This window comes from Dromiciops gliroides, chromosome 3 (assembly GCF_019393635.1).
Source record: "Dromiciops gliroides isolate mDroGli1 chromosome 3, mDroGli1.pri, whole genome shotgun sequence".
In the NCBI taxonomy this organism is placed as follows: Eukaryota; Metazoa; Chordata; class Mammalia; order Microbiotheria; family Microbiotheriidae; genus Dromiciops; species Dromiciops gliroides.
In genome coordinates this window covers 566083579-566101665 of record NC_057863.1, presented here as the reverse complement: position 1 = coordinate 566101665, position 18087 = coordinate 566083579, and the positions used below count along the sequence as shown (strand labels likewise).

General features: G+C 38.1%; 2 protein-coding genes across 2 annotated transcripts in view; one reads left to right on the top strand and one right to left on the bottom strand.

Annotated features, from left to right (window-relative positions):
• Positions 1–16779, bottom strand: part of LRRC63 (leucine rich repeat containing 63) — a 44268-nt gene extending 27489 nt beyond the window's left edge. The window contains exons 1-6 of the mRNA XM_043997908.1: positions 16697–16779; positions 12706–12915; positions 9832–10467; positions 9535–9609; positions 4326–4486; positions 2916–3014 (exon numbers count right to left, since the gene is read on the bottom strand). Coding sequence (XP_043853843.1) covers positions 2916–3014; positions 4326–4486; positions 9535–9609; positions 9832–10467; positions 12706–12796 — 1062 coding nt within the window. The 5' untranslated portion in view covers positions 12797–12915; positions 16697–16779. The remainder of the gene's footprint in view (positions 1–2915; positions 3015–4325; positions 4487–9534; positions 9610–9831; positions 10468–12705; positions 12916–16696) is intronic.
• Positions 16770–18087, top strand: part of LCP1 (lymphocyte cytosolic protein 1) — a 115293-nt gene continuing 113975 nt past the window's right edge. The window contains 1 exon segment of the mRNA XM_043997909.1: positions 16770–17115. The gene's annotated coding sequence lies outside the window, so the exon portion shown is untranslated.

Here is an 18087-nt window from a genome sequence, read left to right as displayed (position 1 = left end):
AAATCTTTTCCACATAAAACAGCTAAAATTTAAAATAAATAATTTTCCAACATAGTTCTGACTGTCATATCATACATTAATTTTCTTTTACTTTTCTTGTTATATAGTGTTCCCAATTTAAAGCTTATCAACAGTACCCAGCTAACAGTATCACAGCCTGTGAAATCAGGGCAGGCACCCCAGCTGAGGGGCCCCTTTCTGATCTAGAGAATATTAGATAAATTGAGTTTACTCATCCATGTAATCAATGGATATTAATTGAGTAACTACAATCTATTAGCTATTCTACTATGTGCATTTGGGAATATAAAGATGAATAAGATCCACTCCCTACCTGCAAGAACCTGGTAATCTCATAAGGAGAAATAAAATAAGTATATTATAAGTCAGGATGTGATTTTCTAGAGAAAAATTCAAAAAAGAGTACAGGAAATTAAGAGAAAGAGTTGTATCCATTTGCGGGGTATTTGGAGGAGTTTCTGAAGAGGTAGCTACATGTGATAGAGTGTTGGACTTGGATCAGAAGATAAATTTGAATTCTGTCTCAGATACTTATTAGCTGTGTGACTCTGGGCAAATTATTCAACCTTTTCTAGCCTCAGTTTCCTCATCTATAAAAAGGGAATGAAAGAGCACCTATTTCACAAGGATGTTTATGAGGATCAAATGATGTTATTGTATATGTAGTGTTTTGTAAACTTTAAAACTTTACTTAAATGTTAACTATTATTATTGTAAAGGAGATGTCATTGAGCTGGGCCCCAAAGGATCAGTAATATTTCAATAAGAGGAAAAAGAAATAGCACTGACATAATTTTAGTGAGGGAACAATTTACCTCCCTTTCTCCCCACCTATTTGCTTCCTAGTTCTGAACCCCAAAGTAATCAGAATGAGTCTAACCTCCCTTCACAATGACAATCTTTTACATTCAGGTAGACATCTATCATTATCAGCCCTGAGCCTTCTCTTCTCCAATAGACTTCTTGTCATTGAGGAAGAGGTGGCCCTTCTCAAAAGAATCAGCCTTTCTACCTTTGATCTCAACCCCATGTCCCCTGTCTCTTTCAGAAGCTTATCTCTTTTAATCATTCCTTCTTTTTCTCTCCTCTCTTATCTGTCCTTATTTGCTGGTACTTTCCTTGTGGCCTGTAAATGTGCTCAGGTTTTCCCATGCTTTAAAAAACTCCTCATTTGACCCTGACATCTCCTTAATCTATTTTCCTATATTTCTCCTCCCTTTAATCCTAAAGCCCTTTAAAGAACAATTTACATTCATGGCTCTTCCTGACCTCCCCACTAACTTCTTAATCCCCTCCAGTCTGTCTTCTGAACCCAGCCCTCTAATGAAACTGCCTCTCATATTTACCAACTATCTTTTAACTGATAAATCCAACAACCTCTTCTGAGTTCTTATCCTCTTTCATTCTTCTGCAACTTTTTGATACTGTTGATCATCCCCTCATTCTGGAGATTTCTCCCATGGTTTCTGGGACATCGCTCTCTCTTGATTCTCCCCCTCCTCTGACCAGTCCTCTTTAGTTTCCTATGCTAAATCATTACCCATCTCCTGTGTCTTATTATAGCTGTTCACTAGGATCCTTTTATCTCTTCTCTCTTACATTCAATCTCTGTTGCTTGTTCCCAGGAGTTAAATTTCTACCAATGTGATTCCAGGAACTGACCTGGAGCTTTAATTCAGACCTGAGCTCTCTTCTGAATTCCAGGCATCTATCAACAACTACTTGTATATTTCTTTGCTGATATCCAGTTGACATATCAAAATCAATATTTTCAAAATGGAACTCATTATCTTGCCCCTCTTTGAAACTTCCTTACTTGTGTTCACATGTTCAGATACGTTAGGAAGATATGCAGGGGAGGGGGACAGAGAGATGGTAGCTCTTTGGATGACAGATTGAAGAGAAGGTTTTTTTTTTTTTTAAATGTCAGATAAATCTCACCATTTTGTATCTTGATTTTGTCAAGCTCAATATAGAAGCAGGGACACCAGTTAGGAGTTTATTGAAATAACATAAGTGTGAAGGAGTAATGGCTTGAATGAAAGTGGTGGCCATGTAGACAAGGGGATGAATATGAAAGATTTGTAGGTAAATCAACAAGCTTTTGCAACTGGATGGATATAAGGGGTGAAAGAGCAAGGTGTTTAAGAATGACTGCCAGGTTGTGAATCTAAGTGCCTGGAAGGATGATGGTATCCTTGGGAGAAAAGGGGAAGTAAGGTGGAGGGGAGGATCTAGGGGAATAGATACTGGGTCCCATTTTGGACATATTGAATTTGAGAAAAAATAAATGCACTGTGTAAATTTGTTCTATCAATGATATTTCCTTGAATTGACTCAAGAAAAAAAGAAAGAATATATAAATGTAATTATCCTTTTTAATTGACTAGATTAGCTATTTAACATAACTTCAAAGGAGTACTGTTTCAAAAGAATCTATCCTCTATTTGGTTATGAATGTTATTTCCAAAGTAGGAACATTTTGTTCCACCCTATGTTAATGTAAATTAGCTAGTTATATAGCATCCTTTTTTCATCACTGTTCTCTGATTGTTATGTGTTTTTTTTAATGTTTATTTTGGCATTGGAACTATAGTGTAAATCACTATATGGCATTATTAAATCATATGAATATATGCACTAAAATCTAACTATAACCCTATCTTCAGAGTTTGGGTCACTGGGCCATATTTTTGGTACATAAATAATTAAACAGTATGGGATTGAATCCAAGTTATAACCTACCTTATTATTAATTCCTTTCCAAAGTAAATATAGGTAAGGATACAGGACACTACAATGAATATTTTTCCCAATTGTGATTAACAATAGAATACTAATAACAATATTAAATAATAAATTATAACACTAATTATAACTAGAAATGGACTCACCTCTGGGGGAAAGATAGAGAAACTATTGAAGGCTAAGTTAAGATATACCAATTGACGAGCCAAAATGCTTAAGTTTGGGCACCTTTCGATAAAGAAACCCTAGAAGAAATTGAAAACAAAATTAGTCTTTTTTTGTTCACTTTTTAAATCCACCTTATGTTTTTTCCTCCACAAATGCATAACTTAAAACTTTATTCACATACCCCAGTTCTTTTTTGGGGGGGAGGGGGGCGGGGCAATGAGAGTTAAGTGACTTGCCCAGGGTCACACAGTTAGTAAGTGTCAAGTGTCTGAGGCTAGATTTGCACTCAGGTCCTCCTGAATCCAGGGCCAGTACTTTATCTACTGTGCCACCTATCTGCCCCAACTCCAGTTCTTAAGTAGAAAATTACTTTAGGTTGGTCAGGCGCCTTTTTTTTTTTTTTTTGTCTTTTTGGTAGGGCAATAAGGGTTAAGTGACTTGCCCACAGTCACACAGCTAGTAAGTGTCGAGTGTCTGAGGCCAGATTTGAACTCAGGCCTTCCTGAATCCAGGGCCAGTGCTTTATCCACTGTGCCACCTAGCTGCCCCAGTCAGGTACCTTTTAAAAAACATTTAATCCTTTAAAATCTGTTGAAATTGAGATAACAATTAAATCAATATTAAATTAATAAAATATTGGCAAAACACTTTACATTAAGAAAATCTGATGCTGTAAATATCAATGTTGTATAGGAACCTGGAATGTAAGATCTATGAACCAAGGTAAGCCAGATATGGTCAAATAGGAGATGAAAAGATTAAGGGTGTCAGTAAACTTAAATGGACAGGAATGGAGGAATTTTAATTCAGGTGATCGTTACATATACAACTATGGGTAAGAATCCCTTAGAAAAAATGGAATAACCCTCATAGTCAGTAAAAGGGTAAGAAAAGCAGTACTGGGGTAGAATCTCAAAAACGTCAGAATAATATCTGTTCAAATCCAAGGCAAACTGTTCAACATCACAGTAATAAAAATCTTTGCTCCAACCATGCTAAAGAGGCCAGAGTTTTTTGGTTCTAATGAAGACCTACAACATCTTCTAGAAATAGCATTTTTAAAAATGTCACATTCATCATAGGGGATTGGAATGCTAAAGTAGGAAATCAAAAGATAATTGGAATAAACAATTCCATCAGCAAGTTTGGCTGTGGAGTACAAATGAAGCAGGGCAGAGACTAACAGAGTTTTGTCAAGATAACTCACTGGTCACAATAAATATTCTTTTTCAACAACCCCCCAAAATACTTTTTTTTCCAACATCAAAATCTAGATGCATATTCAAAGGAAGTTTCATTTACAACAGTAAAGTATCATCTCAAATGGTTTAAGTTTGAAAGGCTAGAGAAAAAAAGTCAATAAATATAGTCACTGCAAAATATTGTACCTTAAAACTAAGTGCATTTCTTCCATGTTCGTGACATTTCATAATAGCTACTTTAGCAAGGTTCAGTTTTGGGTCATCAGTAGGTGATAGTGAGTCTGTATAATAACCCTCACCATATACAATGAGTTCCTCCTCAGATTCTGTTATTTCTGGAGGTATATCTAAAAAGAAGAACATGTTGGTATTATAGGAGATCTAAATGCTATATCATATTGAATAAAAGTTGAAAGATGAACCAGGGAGCACTGTGTAGGGATTGCTTCAACTGTTCATCTGGCTGAGGTCACAATATTTAGGATTGAATCCATTTTTTTTACTATTTTAAAGTTGGCTCTTTTTTGAGCTCTATTCCTTGCTTTCACTGTACAGATGAATGGCTAGAGAGAAAAGTAACAAAATGGTCTATATTCTGAGCCAAGTTAATTGTCTCGCTAGACTCTTCATATGTAATCAAGCTATTGAAAACTCAGACTCTTTATAAGGTTAAGTTTCTTTTACCTCTGAAAGTCTTTCCCCTTATGCCTTTCAATGTCTTTCATCTTTTAGTCATTAATTTGCTACATCACCTGTGGAAGACTATTATCTACATAAATTTAAAAGGGAAGAAAATTTAATTATATTCTTTAAAAGCAATACAAAAAGAAAACTAATAATTAAAACAGGACATTTAAAAAAGATACAAACCCATCAGATAAAGCACCAGCCCTGGATTCAGGAGGACTTAAGTTCAAATCCAGCCTCAGACACTTGACACTTACTAGCTGTGTGACCCTGGGCAAGTCAGTTAACCCTCACTGCCCCACAAAAAAAAGATACAAACCTAGGATTAAGGAATAATATTCTGAACAATGAACAAATCATAAAAAACATCTCAACAATATGTGAGAATGAATGGTAACTGTGAGATGGTATACCAAAATTTGTGACATGCAAATAAAACAGTTCTATGTAAAAAATTAACTTACTACACATATACAAGCAAAACAGAAAAACAGAGAATTAACTGAGCATGCAATTTATTTTAAAATGAAAATCAATAAATTAATCCCTAAAAGATATGAAAATTAGAGAAACTAGGTTTTAAAGAAAGACTATGGAAATCATCAACAAAACCAAGGGCTATACTTTTTTTTAATTTTTGCAAAACCTAATACAATTGAAGAATCATAAACTAATGATTTTAAAAAGGAAATCAAATTACCAACATTTTTAAATGAACAATGTCAATTCACAAGGAACAGGGGGCAGAATAATAGAGAACCTAAAAGAGGAAATCAAGTAACTAGTATAATGACTTAATAGTTGCTTTCAGCATAATTCCTCCTACCAAAAACAAACAAAAAAACCCTCAAAACAGAAAATGTGACAAATCTATTGTAACTGAAACAGAATCAGTAATGTAGAAAGAGAGAAATACAGCATGAAGTAAAAACTTTATGAAATAACATCATAGAATTGAAATACTTAGAGCTCCCATTCATTTTACCCACCAATCTTTTTCCATCCTATGCACCAGACAATCAGTCAGTAAATGTGCTAGGCATAGCACTTAGTCCGGGGTATACAAAGAAAGGCAAAAGACAGTTTCTGACTTTGAGGAGCTCACAATTAAATGGGAGCCATAACATGCAAACAATTATGTATAAATAAGATGTCTAGATGAGATAAATGAGAAGTAATCAACAGATGGGAGACATAATTAAAGAAACGGAAAGCTTCCCTGTAAAAGGTAGGATTTGAAGGAAGCCAGGAAGTAGAGATAAAGGAGGAAAGTATTCCATGCATGAAGGACAGCCAGTGAAAATGACAGGAATTAAGAGATGGAGTGGTTTACTTGAGGAGGAACAGCAAGGAGGTCAATGTCACTGAATCATAGAGTATGGTGGGAGAAGAAGGTATAAGAACACTAGAAAGGTAGGGGAAACTAGGTTATGAAGGGATTTGAATTTCAAAGGACATTTTATTTGATTCTTGAGGTAATAAAAAGCTTCTAAATTTTATTGAATAGAGGGGGGTGAGATGATTGGACCTATGATTAAGGAAAATCATTTTGATGGCTGAGTAGAGGATGAACTATAGTGGGGGTGAGACTTGTGACAGGCAACCGACCAGAAAACTTGCAATATTTCAGGCATGAAGAGATGAGGACCTGCACCAGGGTGGTCACAGTAACTGAGGGGGTAGGGTGGGATGTCATAGTGATATATACAAGAAGTGTTGAAAAGGAAATTGACATGCCTTGAAAGAAGATTGGATGTGGAGATAGTGAGGAGACAGATAGGATGGTAGTGCCTTGGACAGTAATAGGTAAGTTTAGGGAGTGTGGGGGAGGTAATGAATTCAATTTTGGACCTATTGAATTTAAAATGTCTACAAGAAATCAGTTCAAGATGTCTAATATAATATAATATATAATATAATATGTCTAATATACCAGAGTGTCAGATATGTGAGTGAAAAGAAGTTTTATATATATGAGAGATGATATGGAGGTAGAAATGACAAGATTTGGAATAGGGTAAGTGTTCTAGTTAAAATTCCACTTTCTATGAGAAGCCTTTCCTGATCCCCTCTCTTGATGATCTCCAATTTATCCCATAGATATGTTGTAGGTACACAGTTGTTTTCATATTGTTTTCTCCATTAAACTGTGAGCTCTTTGAGAGCAGGGACTTTTGCCTTTATTTATATGCTCTTTGCTTATTGACTCTGTGCAATTGAGGAAACAGCTGAGGCTGCGATTGTGAACTGGGGTAATTTGGAGGGTGGTTGTATTCACAGCAATAACCAGGAAGTTCAGAAGAAAGGAGTGGGGAATAATAATGAATTTAGTTTTGGACATGTTGAGTTTGACATGTCTATGGGACGTCCAGTTGGACATGTCCAGTAGGCAGTTGGTGATGTGAGTTTGGAGCTCAGAAGAGAGTTAGGGCTGCATATAAATAGATCTGAGAATCACCTGAATGGAGATAATAAACCTATGGGAGTTGATGACATCACCAAGCAAGATAGTATAGAATGAGAAAAGGAAAGGGCCTAGGACAGACCCATGGATGATACCCAAAATTAGTGGGCATGACTTGGAGAAAGGTTCAACAAAAGTGTGGCCAGACGAATTTAGGAGACAAGAGTGCTATGAAAACCAAGGGAAGTGAGATTCAGAAAAAGAGGGTGATCAACAGTGCCAAAGGTTGTAGAAAGATAGAAAAGGATGAGGACTGAGAAAATGCCAATAAATTCAACAATCAGAAGAAAGAACACCGGTAACTTTGGAGAGTAGTTTCAGTTGAATAATAAGGTCAGAAACCAGACTAAAGACTATTTGGAAGAGGATGAGTGGAAAAGTAGAGGTGCCAATTATAGATATCTTTCTCAAGTTTAGACACATAAGGGAGAGGAGATATAGGCTGATAGTTGTTGGATAGCCATTGGAGATAGACCAATAAAGTGAGAATTTTTTTTAAGATGGGGAGGTCATGGACGTGTTCATAGGCAGCAAGGAAGCAGACATTAAATAGAACAGAACTCTTTACCTTCCCCCCACCTTCAACTTTCCTTTCTTCTGAACTTCCATATTTCTGTTGAGGGCACCACTAAGCTTCCAGTATCTTACATTACAACCTCACAGTGTTTTTCTCAATTCCCCAGTCTTCTTCACCCCACAAATCTAATCAGTTGCTAAATTTTGTTATTTCTGTATCCAGAACATTTTTCACATGTCTTTGCACTACTGACAAGGCATCACCTTAATTAAGACTCTCAAACCGGGCGGCTAGGTGGCGCAGTGGATAGAGCACCAGCCCTGGAGTCAGGAGTACCTGAGTTCAAATCCGGCCTCAGACACTTAACACTTACTAGCTGTGTGACCTTGAGCAAGTCACTTAACCCCAATTGCCTCACTAAAAAAAAAGACTCTCAAAACCTCTCATTAACCTATTATGATGACTTCCTAACTGGTCTTCTTGTCTCACATCTCTCCCTATTCCAATCTACCCTCTTTGTAGCTGCAAAAATGATATTCTTTAAGCATGGATCTGATCATGTGCCTTTTCTCCTTAATAAACTTCAACAGTTCCTATTGCCACCAGGAAAAAGATAAATTTCTCTGGTTGGCATTTAAAGTCATTCACAACCTGGTCACAACATATTTCCCAATCTTACTCCACTTACAAATTCTCTAGTCAGCCAAGAGCTGTCCTTCCTCATCTCTGAATCATAGAATCCTTTAAGATTTAACTTCCTACATGAAATCTTTTATGATCCCCACCAATTTCTACTTTTCTTCATTCCTAAACTGCTTTGTCTTTTTTATTCATTATATACATATATACATACATATATACATACACACATTTATGCACATTTTATCTCACCCACTAGGATATAAATGTTCTGTGAACAGGACACTTTTATCTTAGTGGATAGAATCCTGGGCACAGAATCAGGAAGACCCAACTTCAGATACTGCCTCCAGAACTTCCTAGTTATATAATTCTGGGCAAGTTACAACCTCTCTCTATAAAATGGGGATAACAATGATAAGACTTCTCTCAGAGGGTTGTTGTGAGTTTTAAATTAGATGACACATGTAAAGTGCTTTGCAAACCTTAAAGTATTACATAAATGCTAGTTATAATTATTGTTGTTGTTATGACTATTACAACTCCTAGCACCTCACACAGTTCCTGATGCATAGTAGGTGCTTAATAAATGCTTGTTAACTGATTAACTGAACTGACTAAACATTAAATGCAAATATGAATATCTAAGGAAGAGCTAATGCTCAAGTATTAACTATGTATATGAGTTCAAATTTAAGTGTAAATTAAGACACAAATACCAATATTTTGCACATAGTTCTATGCTTAATGGTATATGTTATTTAACACTAAAGATAACACATCTCTGGGGCAGCTAGGTGGTGCAGTGGATAAGGCACCGGCTCTGGATTCAGGAGGACCTGAGTTCAAATCTGGCCTCAGACACTTAACACTTACTAGCTGTGTGACCCTGGGCAAGTCACTTAACTCTCATTGCCCCACCAAAACCAAAAAAAGATAGTTAAAAAAGAAAAGAAAATACATCTCCGAGGAAAAATACTTTTGTGTCCTAGAAAAGTTTGAAAATTGTGCTCTTTTCTATTCCTTGCCTGAACTTGGGCAGTTAGTTTTTCTTACCTTGTCTTATCAGAAACAAATACATAATTTACCTGGAAAATTGGTTAATTTTTCTACAGCTGTGGAGTCTTCATGTTTTTTTTCTTCCTCTACTTTTTTAGTAGTTTCTAGGAGGAAAAAAAAGAGAGCTGTGTTTGTTTTTCAGGTGGGGGGCTTAGAAACTTGGGGATAATTCATATACTTCCTATGGTGGTCCCATCCTTCTTATAAATCATCATAGGCAAGGAATATTTCCTTAGAAATATAAGGTCATAGACCTAATAGAAAAGTTCATAAAATTTTTGAAGAAACTAAAAATTATCCATCAGTTAGGATTAGATGAATATTACCTAACATATATTGTCTATAAGGCTTTCTTGGTAAATTTGCTGATAGTACATCAAATGAAAAAACTTGGTTAGTCATTGTCTCATGAGTGACTTTCAGTTTATCATACCAATTCACTTTATCTTTCTTAGACAAAGGTTCATGTTCATCTGCATATCTAGAGGTGCATACAAGAGGCATATATGTTGAGTCTGGTGTAGTCACATGCTCAAGGTCAGGTTTTATGAAGCTGGATGATTGTCCTAATTGGGAACTTGAAGGTGTTGAGGTCTCAGAAGACATGGTTGCACTATCCGTAAAGTAGTGTCTCATTTTACGTTGCTCACTTGACTTTCCTGAAATACTTCCATCTTTTATCAAATTGCAAGTTGGCAAATAGAAAGCACCACCATAATTATCTTTAATATTTGAAAATAGCATATAAATCTTTGGATATTCCTTTAAAAGCCTCTTTGATGCAGCGTCCCTATATCCTTTTGAACGCCATTTAAGAAGGAGGTTTTTGATATGGATCTGGGATTGCCTTTTCTTCTTTGGAAATTTTCTAGGAATTACATTCTCCTCTATTTCAGTTGCAATAATTTTACTAGGACAGGGTTTAAGAAGATCTTGTTGCTTGGATAGTTCATCAGTGATAGCTAAATTGCAGGGCAGGGAGGAAAAGGGAAAGAAGGAGAAAAATATTGAGATGATGTTTATTTATCAACATGTCTTTTGGTCAAGAAAATGCAATGTAAGAAATCCTTGAGTTAATATAACATAATCATTTTATTTTCATCCATGAAATTATTGTATTTATTTAGTATAACAAATAGACTCTTTCCCTCTATGAATTTACTAGATATACACACAGAGACATGTATAAACACACACAAACATATGAAAGGTTAGTGAGAAAAATAACAGCCCAAGATAAAAATAGAGGAGATACCATAGGGCAGGTAGTGACTAAGTGGCAAATTAATGGTATAGGTAGTCAAGGCTAAAAACTCAAAGAAATGAGAAATTTGCTATATGGTAAACCATTAAGGAAGATTTTATGAAAGATGGAAGACCTGATCTGGGTATGAAAGAAAGGGTTAGACTTGACCAAGTGAAGAAAAGGGAGTAGGGCATCTAGAGCTTCATCTACCATCTTCATCTTGCTAATTTTCAACTCAACAATTCTAGCCCCTCTGTTTTGACCAGGCTCTAGCTCTGTATGTCTAATTGCCTTCAGGACACTTCCAATTTAAGGTTATGCCACTTCCTCTCAATCCCAAGTAAATATTTCATGACTTATAAACTCCAGTATGTCTAAAATGTAACTTTTTTCCCCTTCAAAACTACTTTTCTTTTCGAAATCCCCATTCTGTTCATGGCACCATCATTCTCACAGTTCCAGTAAGGTGACTCCAAATCTTGGAGTCATCTTCAATAGCATCTGTTTCTTTCTTCCTCATAACTAATAAGTCATGATATCCTATCAGTTTTTCTCATAACCAATACTTCGTCTTGTCCTTTTCATTTCCATAAACAACACCCTGCTGACAGTGAATGAAAAGGGCCAAGGGAAGAGTAGTGCTAGGCTGTTTTTTCTTTTTAAAAGCTATTTATAGATAAAGGTACAGAAGCCAGTGCAGGATCAAGAAGTAATATGTTATAAGGTGCACAAGAGGGAGGTGATTGAGATTAGAGCCTCAAGACATTGAAATCCATTCTCCTGAAGTCTAGCATGCAAGTCAGAATTTTTCCATGCCCACTACTCTCGTCACTATCACAGAAGTTAAAATGACATAGGTATCAATCAGTTCCTCTTTACTGGTCAGACTCTAGTCCAAAATACCAGTTCTGTAACTGCTTCTCCTTCACTCTAAAATTTAAAACAATAAATAACCCTCATTGCCCCGCAAAAAAAAAAATACTAAACCAGAATCCCTGGCATCTGCCTGCATCCTTCAAGGGTAACAGACTTCCTTGACATAAGAATAGAATAGTGATTAACAGGATTTCTAAATTTAACTCATTACAGACTGGCTAAATTTCTGAATTAAGTTCAGAGACAAAGAATCGTGACTTAAGCACTTACAAGACAAAAGCAATTAATTGTAAATAGGATAAATTAAAAAGACAGAATCAATCTGATTATTTCAATATTGAAATAGCTATCAATTGTGTATAGTTGTTTGCATGTTGTCTCCTCCATTAGACTGTGAGCTCCTTGAGACTAGTCTATTTTTTGTCTTTCTTTGTATCTCCAGAAACTGGCACAGAGCTTGGCACATAATAGGTGCTTAATAAATGCTTATTGACTTGATTTAACTCAGAAATGAAGATAAAGATATAATCTTCCCTGTTTTTAAGAGATTTATCCAGTTGGGGAGATAAGACACAGTCATTAACCCAACCTTTCTGTAAGTTTCCTTTATTTGTAGTGGAAGTCAGACTTGATGTCTGGATTTCTTTTTATATCGAGGTTCCATAAAGCTGGGGGTGGAAAAAGGGATGATGTGATTAAACATATTTTAGAAAGATAAATTTGCTAGACGTGTTGAGGAAAGCTTCACAGAAATCAAACTTCCAGGCAAGGCTGGGTGGGTAAACAACATAGGAAGAGCAAAGGGTGTAAACACTGCAACAAGGATTGAATATATACATGTATGGAATGTTTAGGAGATACAGTAGACCAGTTTGTCCAGAGGGGAGTTTGTGCTGGATTGGGGACAGGAAAGAAATTTGGAGATGTAAATTGGAATCAGACTGGATGTCAGGCAAGTATTTATTTACTTTATTCTATATTCACTTAAAAACTCAAGTGTATAATGTCTTTATCATTAGTGCCTATCTGAAACTCCAAACTATAGATATTGAGGGGTTCTATGATTAATATTACATACCTGACCGAATTTTTTCTTTCTTTAGATGAAACGGTTTAGGGTTGGTCTTTGGAGGCAAAGGTCTTCGAAGGAGTTTTGGTAGTGTAAGCATTTTATTTAAAATTGATTTCTGTTCTTACCACTTCTAGTTAAGCAGAAATGATGATGTTCTGAAATGTTCCAATTGCAACCTCAAGGCCGCTAATCAAATCTAAGTCTTAACATGGTTCTCTGGAATAACAAAATTAAGTATATAAATGTGTTAAGTACTTAGAAAGTACAATTTCTTTACATGAAATAAACCAAAATAACAACTTAAAAATATTTTAGAAAAAAATATGAACAATTTTTACAGGATTAGTAAAATGTGTGATACTTTGTCTAATGTTGAATAATCTTTCTTCCCAAAACAGAAATTTTTACTGCCTACTACAGCTTGAATTGGTGAGGGGATGAAATAATAGAAATGTTATCTTCTAACCCCAAAGTAATTATATTTTAAAAGCTAGGAAATGGCATTAAGTGTAAAATTTGGGGAATTGGCAAGGAGATCTTGGTTTGCTGCTTCAGGTGAGTTTTTAGGTTATTTTTGGCATACTTCTTAGACTGATTTATTTTGGTCAAACTTTTATGGGAAATGGGGATAATTAAGCTTAATATTTTTTCTCTCACTATTTTCCATTTTTCTACATCAGAGTCCAGTCCCTTCCCTTCCTTCTCTATCATCCCCATGTGAGCTGGCCTACTTTTTTTCCTTAAAAGGTATTGAAATTATCCTCAAGAATAAATTGGCTCAGGGGACTAGAGGCTTATGCCACTGAAGTCTCTTTCTGGTCACCTTGAGTACAAAAAGCCAACAAAAGCTCTTTCCTGATGCTTCTCTTTAGGAACACTGTGGGAAGGAAACTCAAGACACAGGGAAGCTTTACTCAACTGAATAAACTTAGGTCTTCCCTGAATATCCTTGTTGTATATAATCCCCACACTATGGCCAACTTGGAGATAGGGAGGCTGTGCATAGCTGAATTAATTCTGATGTCCCCATTGCATTTCCTTGCTTTGATTAAATAAATCTCTTTTTAAAATTAACTATTAGTTGGAACATAAGTGTTTCATTTTATTCTAATCTCTAACCTAAACTACCAGGAAGGAGTGGGCAGCTAGGTCACACTGTGGATAGAGTACCAGCCCTAGAATCTGGAGGACATGAGTTCAAATTTGACCTCAGACACTTACTAGCTGTGTGACCTGGGCAAGTCACTTAAGCCTGTTTGCTTCTGTTCCTCATCTGTAAAATGAGCTGGAGTATCTTTGCCAAGAAAAGCCCAAGTAGAATCACAGAGTGAAACAACCGAACAACACCACAGTCCTAAACAGTCGTCTTGAATGGTCTTCCTATTTTATTCCATGCTTAACACAGCTGCCAAAATGTTATTCTTTTTTTGCTGGGCAATTGGGGTTAAGTGACTTGCCCAGGGTCACACAGCTAGTAAATGTCAAGTGTCTGAGGTCATATTTGAACTCAGGTCCTCCTGATTCCAAGGCTGGTGCTTTATCCACTGCACCACCTAGCTGCCCCTTAAGTGTTATTCTTAAAGCACATGGTTGATCATATGGAAATAACACAGGCTCTGTTGTTAAGAGAATCTGGGTTCAAATCCTACCTGACACTTTTAGTATGGGCAAGGTTTGTAACTTCCTAATGCATGCTTTCTCAACTAAATGTAAAATAAGAGGGTGGGACTAGATGACCTCTGAGATCCCTTGAGCTCAAGAACTAGGATTCTTTCTGTCTTTCTTCTGCTCAAAATTTCAGAGCACTCTAGAATGAAATACAAAAGCCTCTGTTTAGTATTTAAAGTCACAGCCTACACAGACTACCTTTTCAGACTAATTTTACTTCAGTCCCTTTTAGGTATTTAACATTCTAGTCAAACTGAGTGGTTTACTTATCTTTACATGTGACATTCCATTTCCACTCTCTGCCTAAACAGAGGCTGGTTCCCATATCTGGAATATATTTCCTCCTTGCCACTGATTCTTAGAATCTCTAGCTTGCTTCAAAGCCCAGCTTAAGTGCCACCTCCTTCATGAAACTTTTCCTTATGCACGCCCCCCTCCCACCCCATACCCTCCAAAGGACTTTATTTTTACTTTGTATTACTTTAACTTAAGTTTGTATTAATTAGACGAATGCCTCCCAGAAAATGTAAATTCCTCGAGAGGAAGGACCGATTTCATTTTTGTCTTTGGAAGCCCAGTGTCTAACACCTTGCCTGGCACATCGTATACGTTTAATGAATGCTTGTCAAGTTCCTCACAGGATTTCTTGACTTCTGTGGCACGTCTTGGTGCAGGAGCTGCAAGACTCTTCAGAATGGGGGGCAGCTACGTGGCGCAGTGGATAAAGCACTGGCCCTGGATTCAGGAGGACCTGAGTTTGAATCCATCCTCACACTTGACACTTACTAGCTGTGTGACCCTGAGCAAGTTACTTAACCCCCATTGCCCCACAAAACAAAACAAAAAAAGACTCTTCGGAATGGTCATTTTGCCTCATGAGCACTGAAAAAGGGCTTGCCTAAGAGTTCCTTGATATATGTTTTATTGCCTTTGGGAGATATTAAGCCAACTCTGCTAACCCCACTGTCTCTTCAAGGCAAACCTGCAACTTCTTTTCATGTTCAGATTTCCTTTAGTGAAAATATCAATGCTGATATGGTTTGTTTCTTCTACTAGTCTGTCAAATTCTCAGTCATTAGACAAGGACCATAGCATCATAGCTTTAGAGCTGGCAGGGAGCTCAGAGGCCTTCTAGACCAACATTTCTTTTCTCTTACATCTGAGGAAATTGAGGTCCAGGAATTGGGTGACTTGCCCAAGGTGTCCTAGCAATCAGTCAGTAAGCATTTATTAATGGTTTACTGTGTGTTAGTCTAGGCAGTATGCTAAGAGTTGGAAATACTCCCTGCTCCCCCCCCCCATCAGCTGTATACTGTTTAGAATAAAGTTAAGATAATGTTAATAGAGAGTCTAAAAAATGTAATTCCTGGGATCTTCTATCTTCTTTCCTCCTACCCTATCATTACAGTGTGGAAATGGAAGGGGACTGCCAGGTCTGTGGACATTTTTCTTTTTTTATTGGCTTCATGGGTATTCACCTCCAAAGAATTCACTATCTACTTAGCTAGGTTGGTCCTCTAAAAGCTAACAGTCCATTGGCAAGAACACAATGGAACCTTTTTTCCAGTTGGTAGAACGTGTTAGAGCTTGAGAAATCCTGGCACAGTTTGCAGAATTAAGGACAGTCTCCAAACCAGGCTATGGTCTAAGTACTAACCAGTGGTGCCACTGACCAGTGGTAATGACGAGGATAACGGTGGCCTTTTTCTTCTTTTCGTTTTGCCTTAGGAGTTTCTTTTGAGGAGAGATTAGTTGGGAGGGAGAAGGGAGAAGCGGGAAGGGGGAAGGGGTAAAGGAGAAGGGGGAAGGGAAGGGCGAAGGGAAGGGAAGGGCAGGGAAGGGAAGGGGGAAGGGAAGGGAAGGGAAGGGGGAAGGGAAGGGAAGGGAAGGGAAGGGAAGGGAAGGGAAGGGAAGGGAAGGGAAGGGAAGGGAAGGGAAGGGAAGGGAAGGGAAGGGAAGGGAAGGGAAGGGAAGGGAAGGGAAGGGAAGGGAAGGGAAGGGAAGGGAAGGGAAGGGAAGGGAAGGGAAGGGAAGGGAAGGGAAGGGAAGGGAAGGGAAGGGAAGGGAAGGGAAGGGAAGGCTCACCTCCTCCAGGAATTACTACAGTTGAGTGGGTTACTGCCATTGTGTACTCTCCGCACTGATGCCTCCAAAAAAAATAGTAAGAACTCTTTCCTTTAGAAAACCATCTACGACAGCATAAAATCCCCGTCCCTCCAAGCTCTGGTCCCAGTTTCTCTGCCTCAGCATCTACCCCGCCCTCCCAAAAGGTTAGAGTCCTGCGTCCTTAGAAACCGGTCCTTGGCAACAGGGGGAGCCCTGATCTCACCTGCTGCTGCAGCGCGTGCACCTTCAAGGCCTGCCTCGCGGGCGTCCACGAGAGCTCTGCCAGGAAAACTGAAAGGAGGGACGGGGCTGGACTGGGCAGGGCTGAGCTAGGCAAGGAAGGGCTGTGCTCGTTGCTTGGAACAGAGTGCAGGAGGGAGGCGCGTTCCCGGGATCCGAGGAGAGGAGCGCGCCGGGGGCACTGAAATTGCTGCGGCTGCTACCGCGGCCGCCGCTGCTGCAGCTGTGCGTAGAGCAGGGCGCGCACCCGGGCCTCTTCACCTTCTTCCTCCTCCACTGCTTGGGAGCTCCGGGGAAGGCTGCAGGCAGTAGGGGCAGGAGAAGACGCTAGTGCCACATGCCGCTGCTTTACAGAACCCTGGTGAACACCATTCCACCTCTTATTGTGACGCTCCTTGTTCGGTAACCAAGCTTAGTTCTCGTGTCGCATTTCCCCTTGTTTTCTGTAGGTTCGCTCCGCAGGCTTCTGTCCCGGACCGGGAGGTTTTATGCTGTGGGCTCGCGATGCTGCTCACTTTTAACTGCTTGGGCTGTGCTTTAACTGCAGCTGGTGCTGGGGTGGGTTTTTTCCTTTAAAAAATACTGGGATATAGGGCATCTCTAGGAATAGAGAGGAGCGGAGGGTGAACCCCTCAAATGTGAGTTAGGAACCTGTTTCGTCTGTCTCATTCCATACGTTTGTTATATGCGAAGTATGTTGGTGTTGCCTGGTGTCTTTCTTGTCAAGTTTGCTGGAGGTTTTCTGGGTAGGGTGTGTGTGTGTACACAAAAATAAAAGAAGCAGTAGTAATGGGTAGATATGTAAACTCCCTACTCTTGTTATAGGGAAGATGGAAACTTACAAGTTACTTTTAGTCTTCTAGGAAATGGAGGTGCGGTAAGTTTAGTTAACAGGTGCTGAAAGATTAGGTACTTTCCTGTAAAAATAAGATATTTCGTTATTAAATGACTTCCATTGACTTCTTGGAAACTAATACAAATAGGCTTAATGAAAGGACTTACATGCCTCATTAATGAAGATTATGCCCCTATTTCCATAAAGATAACTTCCATTTCTTTAAAGATAATTTTCCTGATTTCTATCGCCAGTTCAACAAATACTATTCAACTGTTCATCCTTTTGAGGGTTAAAGTATAAATCTGCTTCCTTTTTGAAGGTTAGTTCCATTCTCACTAGGCAGTCATCCAAAACCTTGGCCCTCTGACTTTCCCTCTTTGCTTCTCTTCCTAGGTGATTAATCACAAAGATAGATAAGACTCCAATCTGATTGTTAGGTTTGCCCTCGGGAATGTTTATTAGATCGGATGTTGGGGAAATGGCAGGAAATCTCAAGTGTAAACTCGAAATAGCGTTCCCCCATTAGTTCATTTATA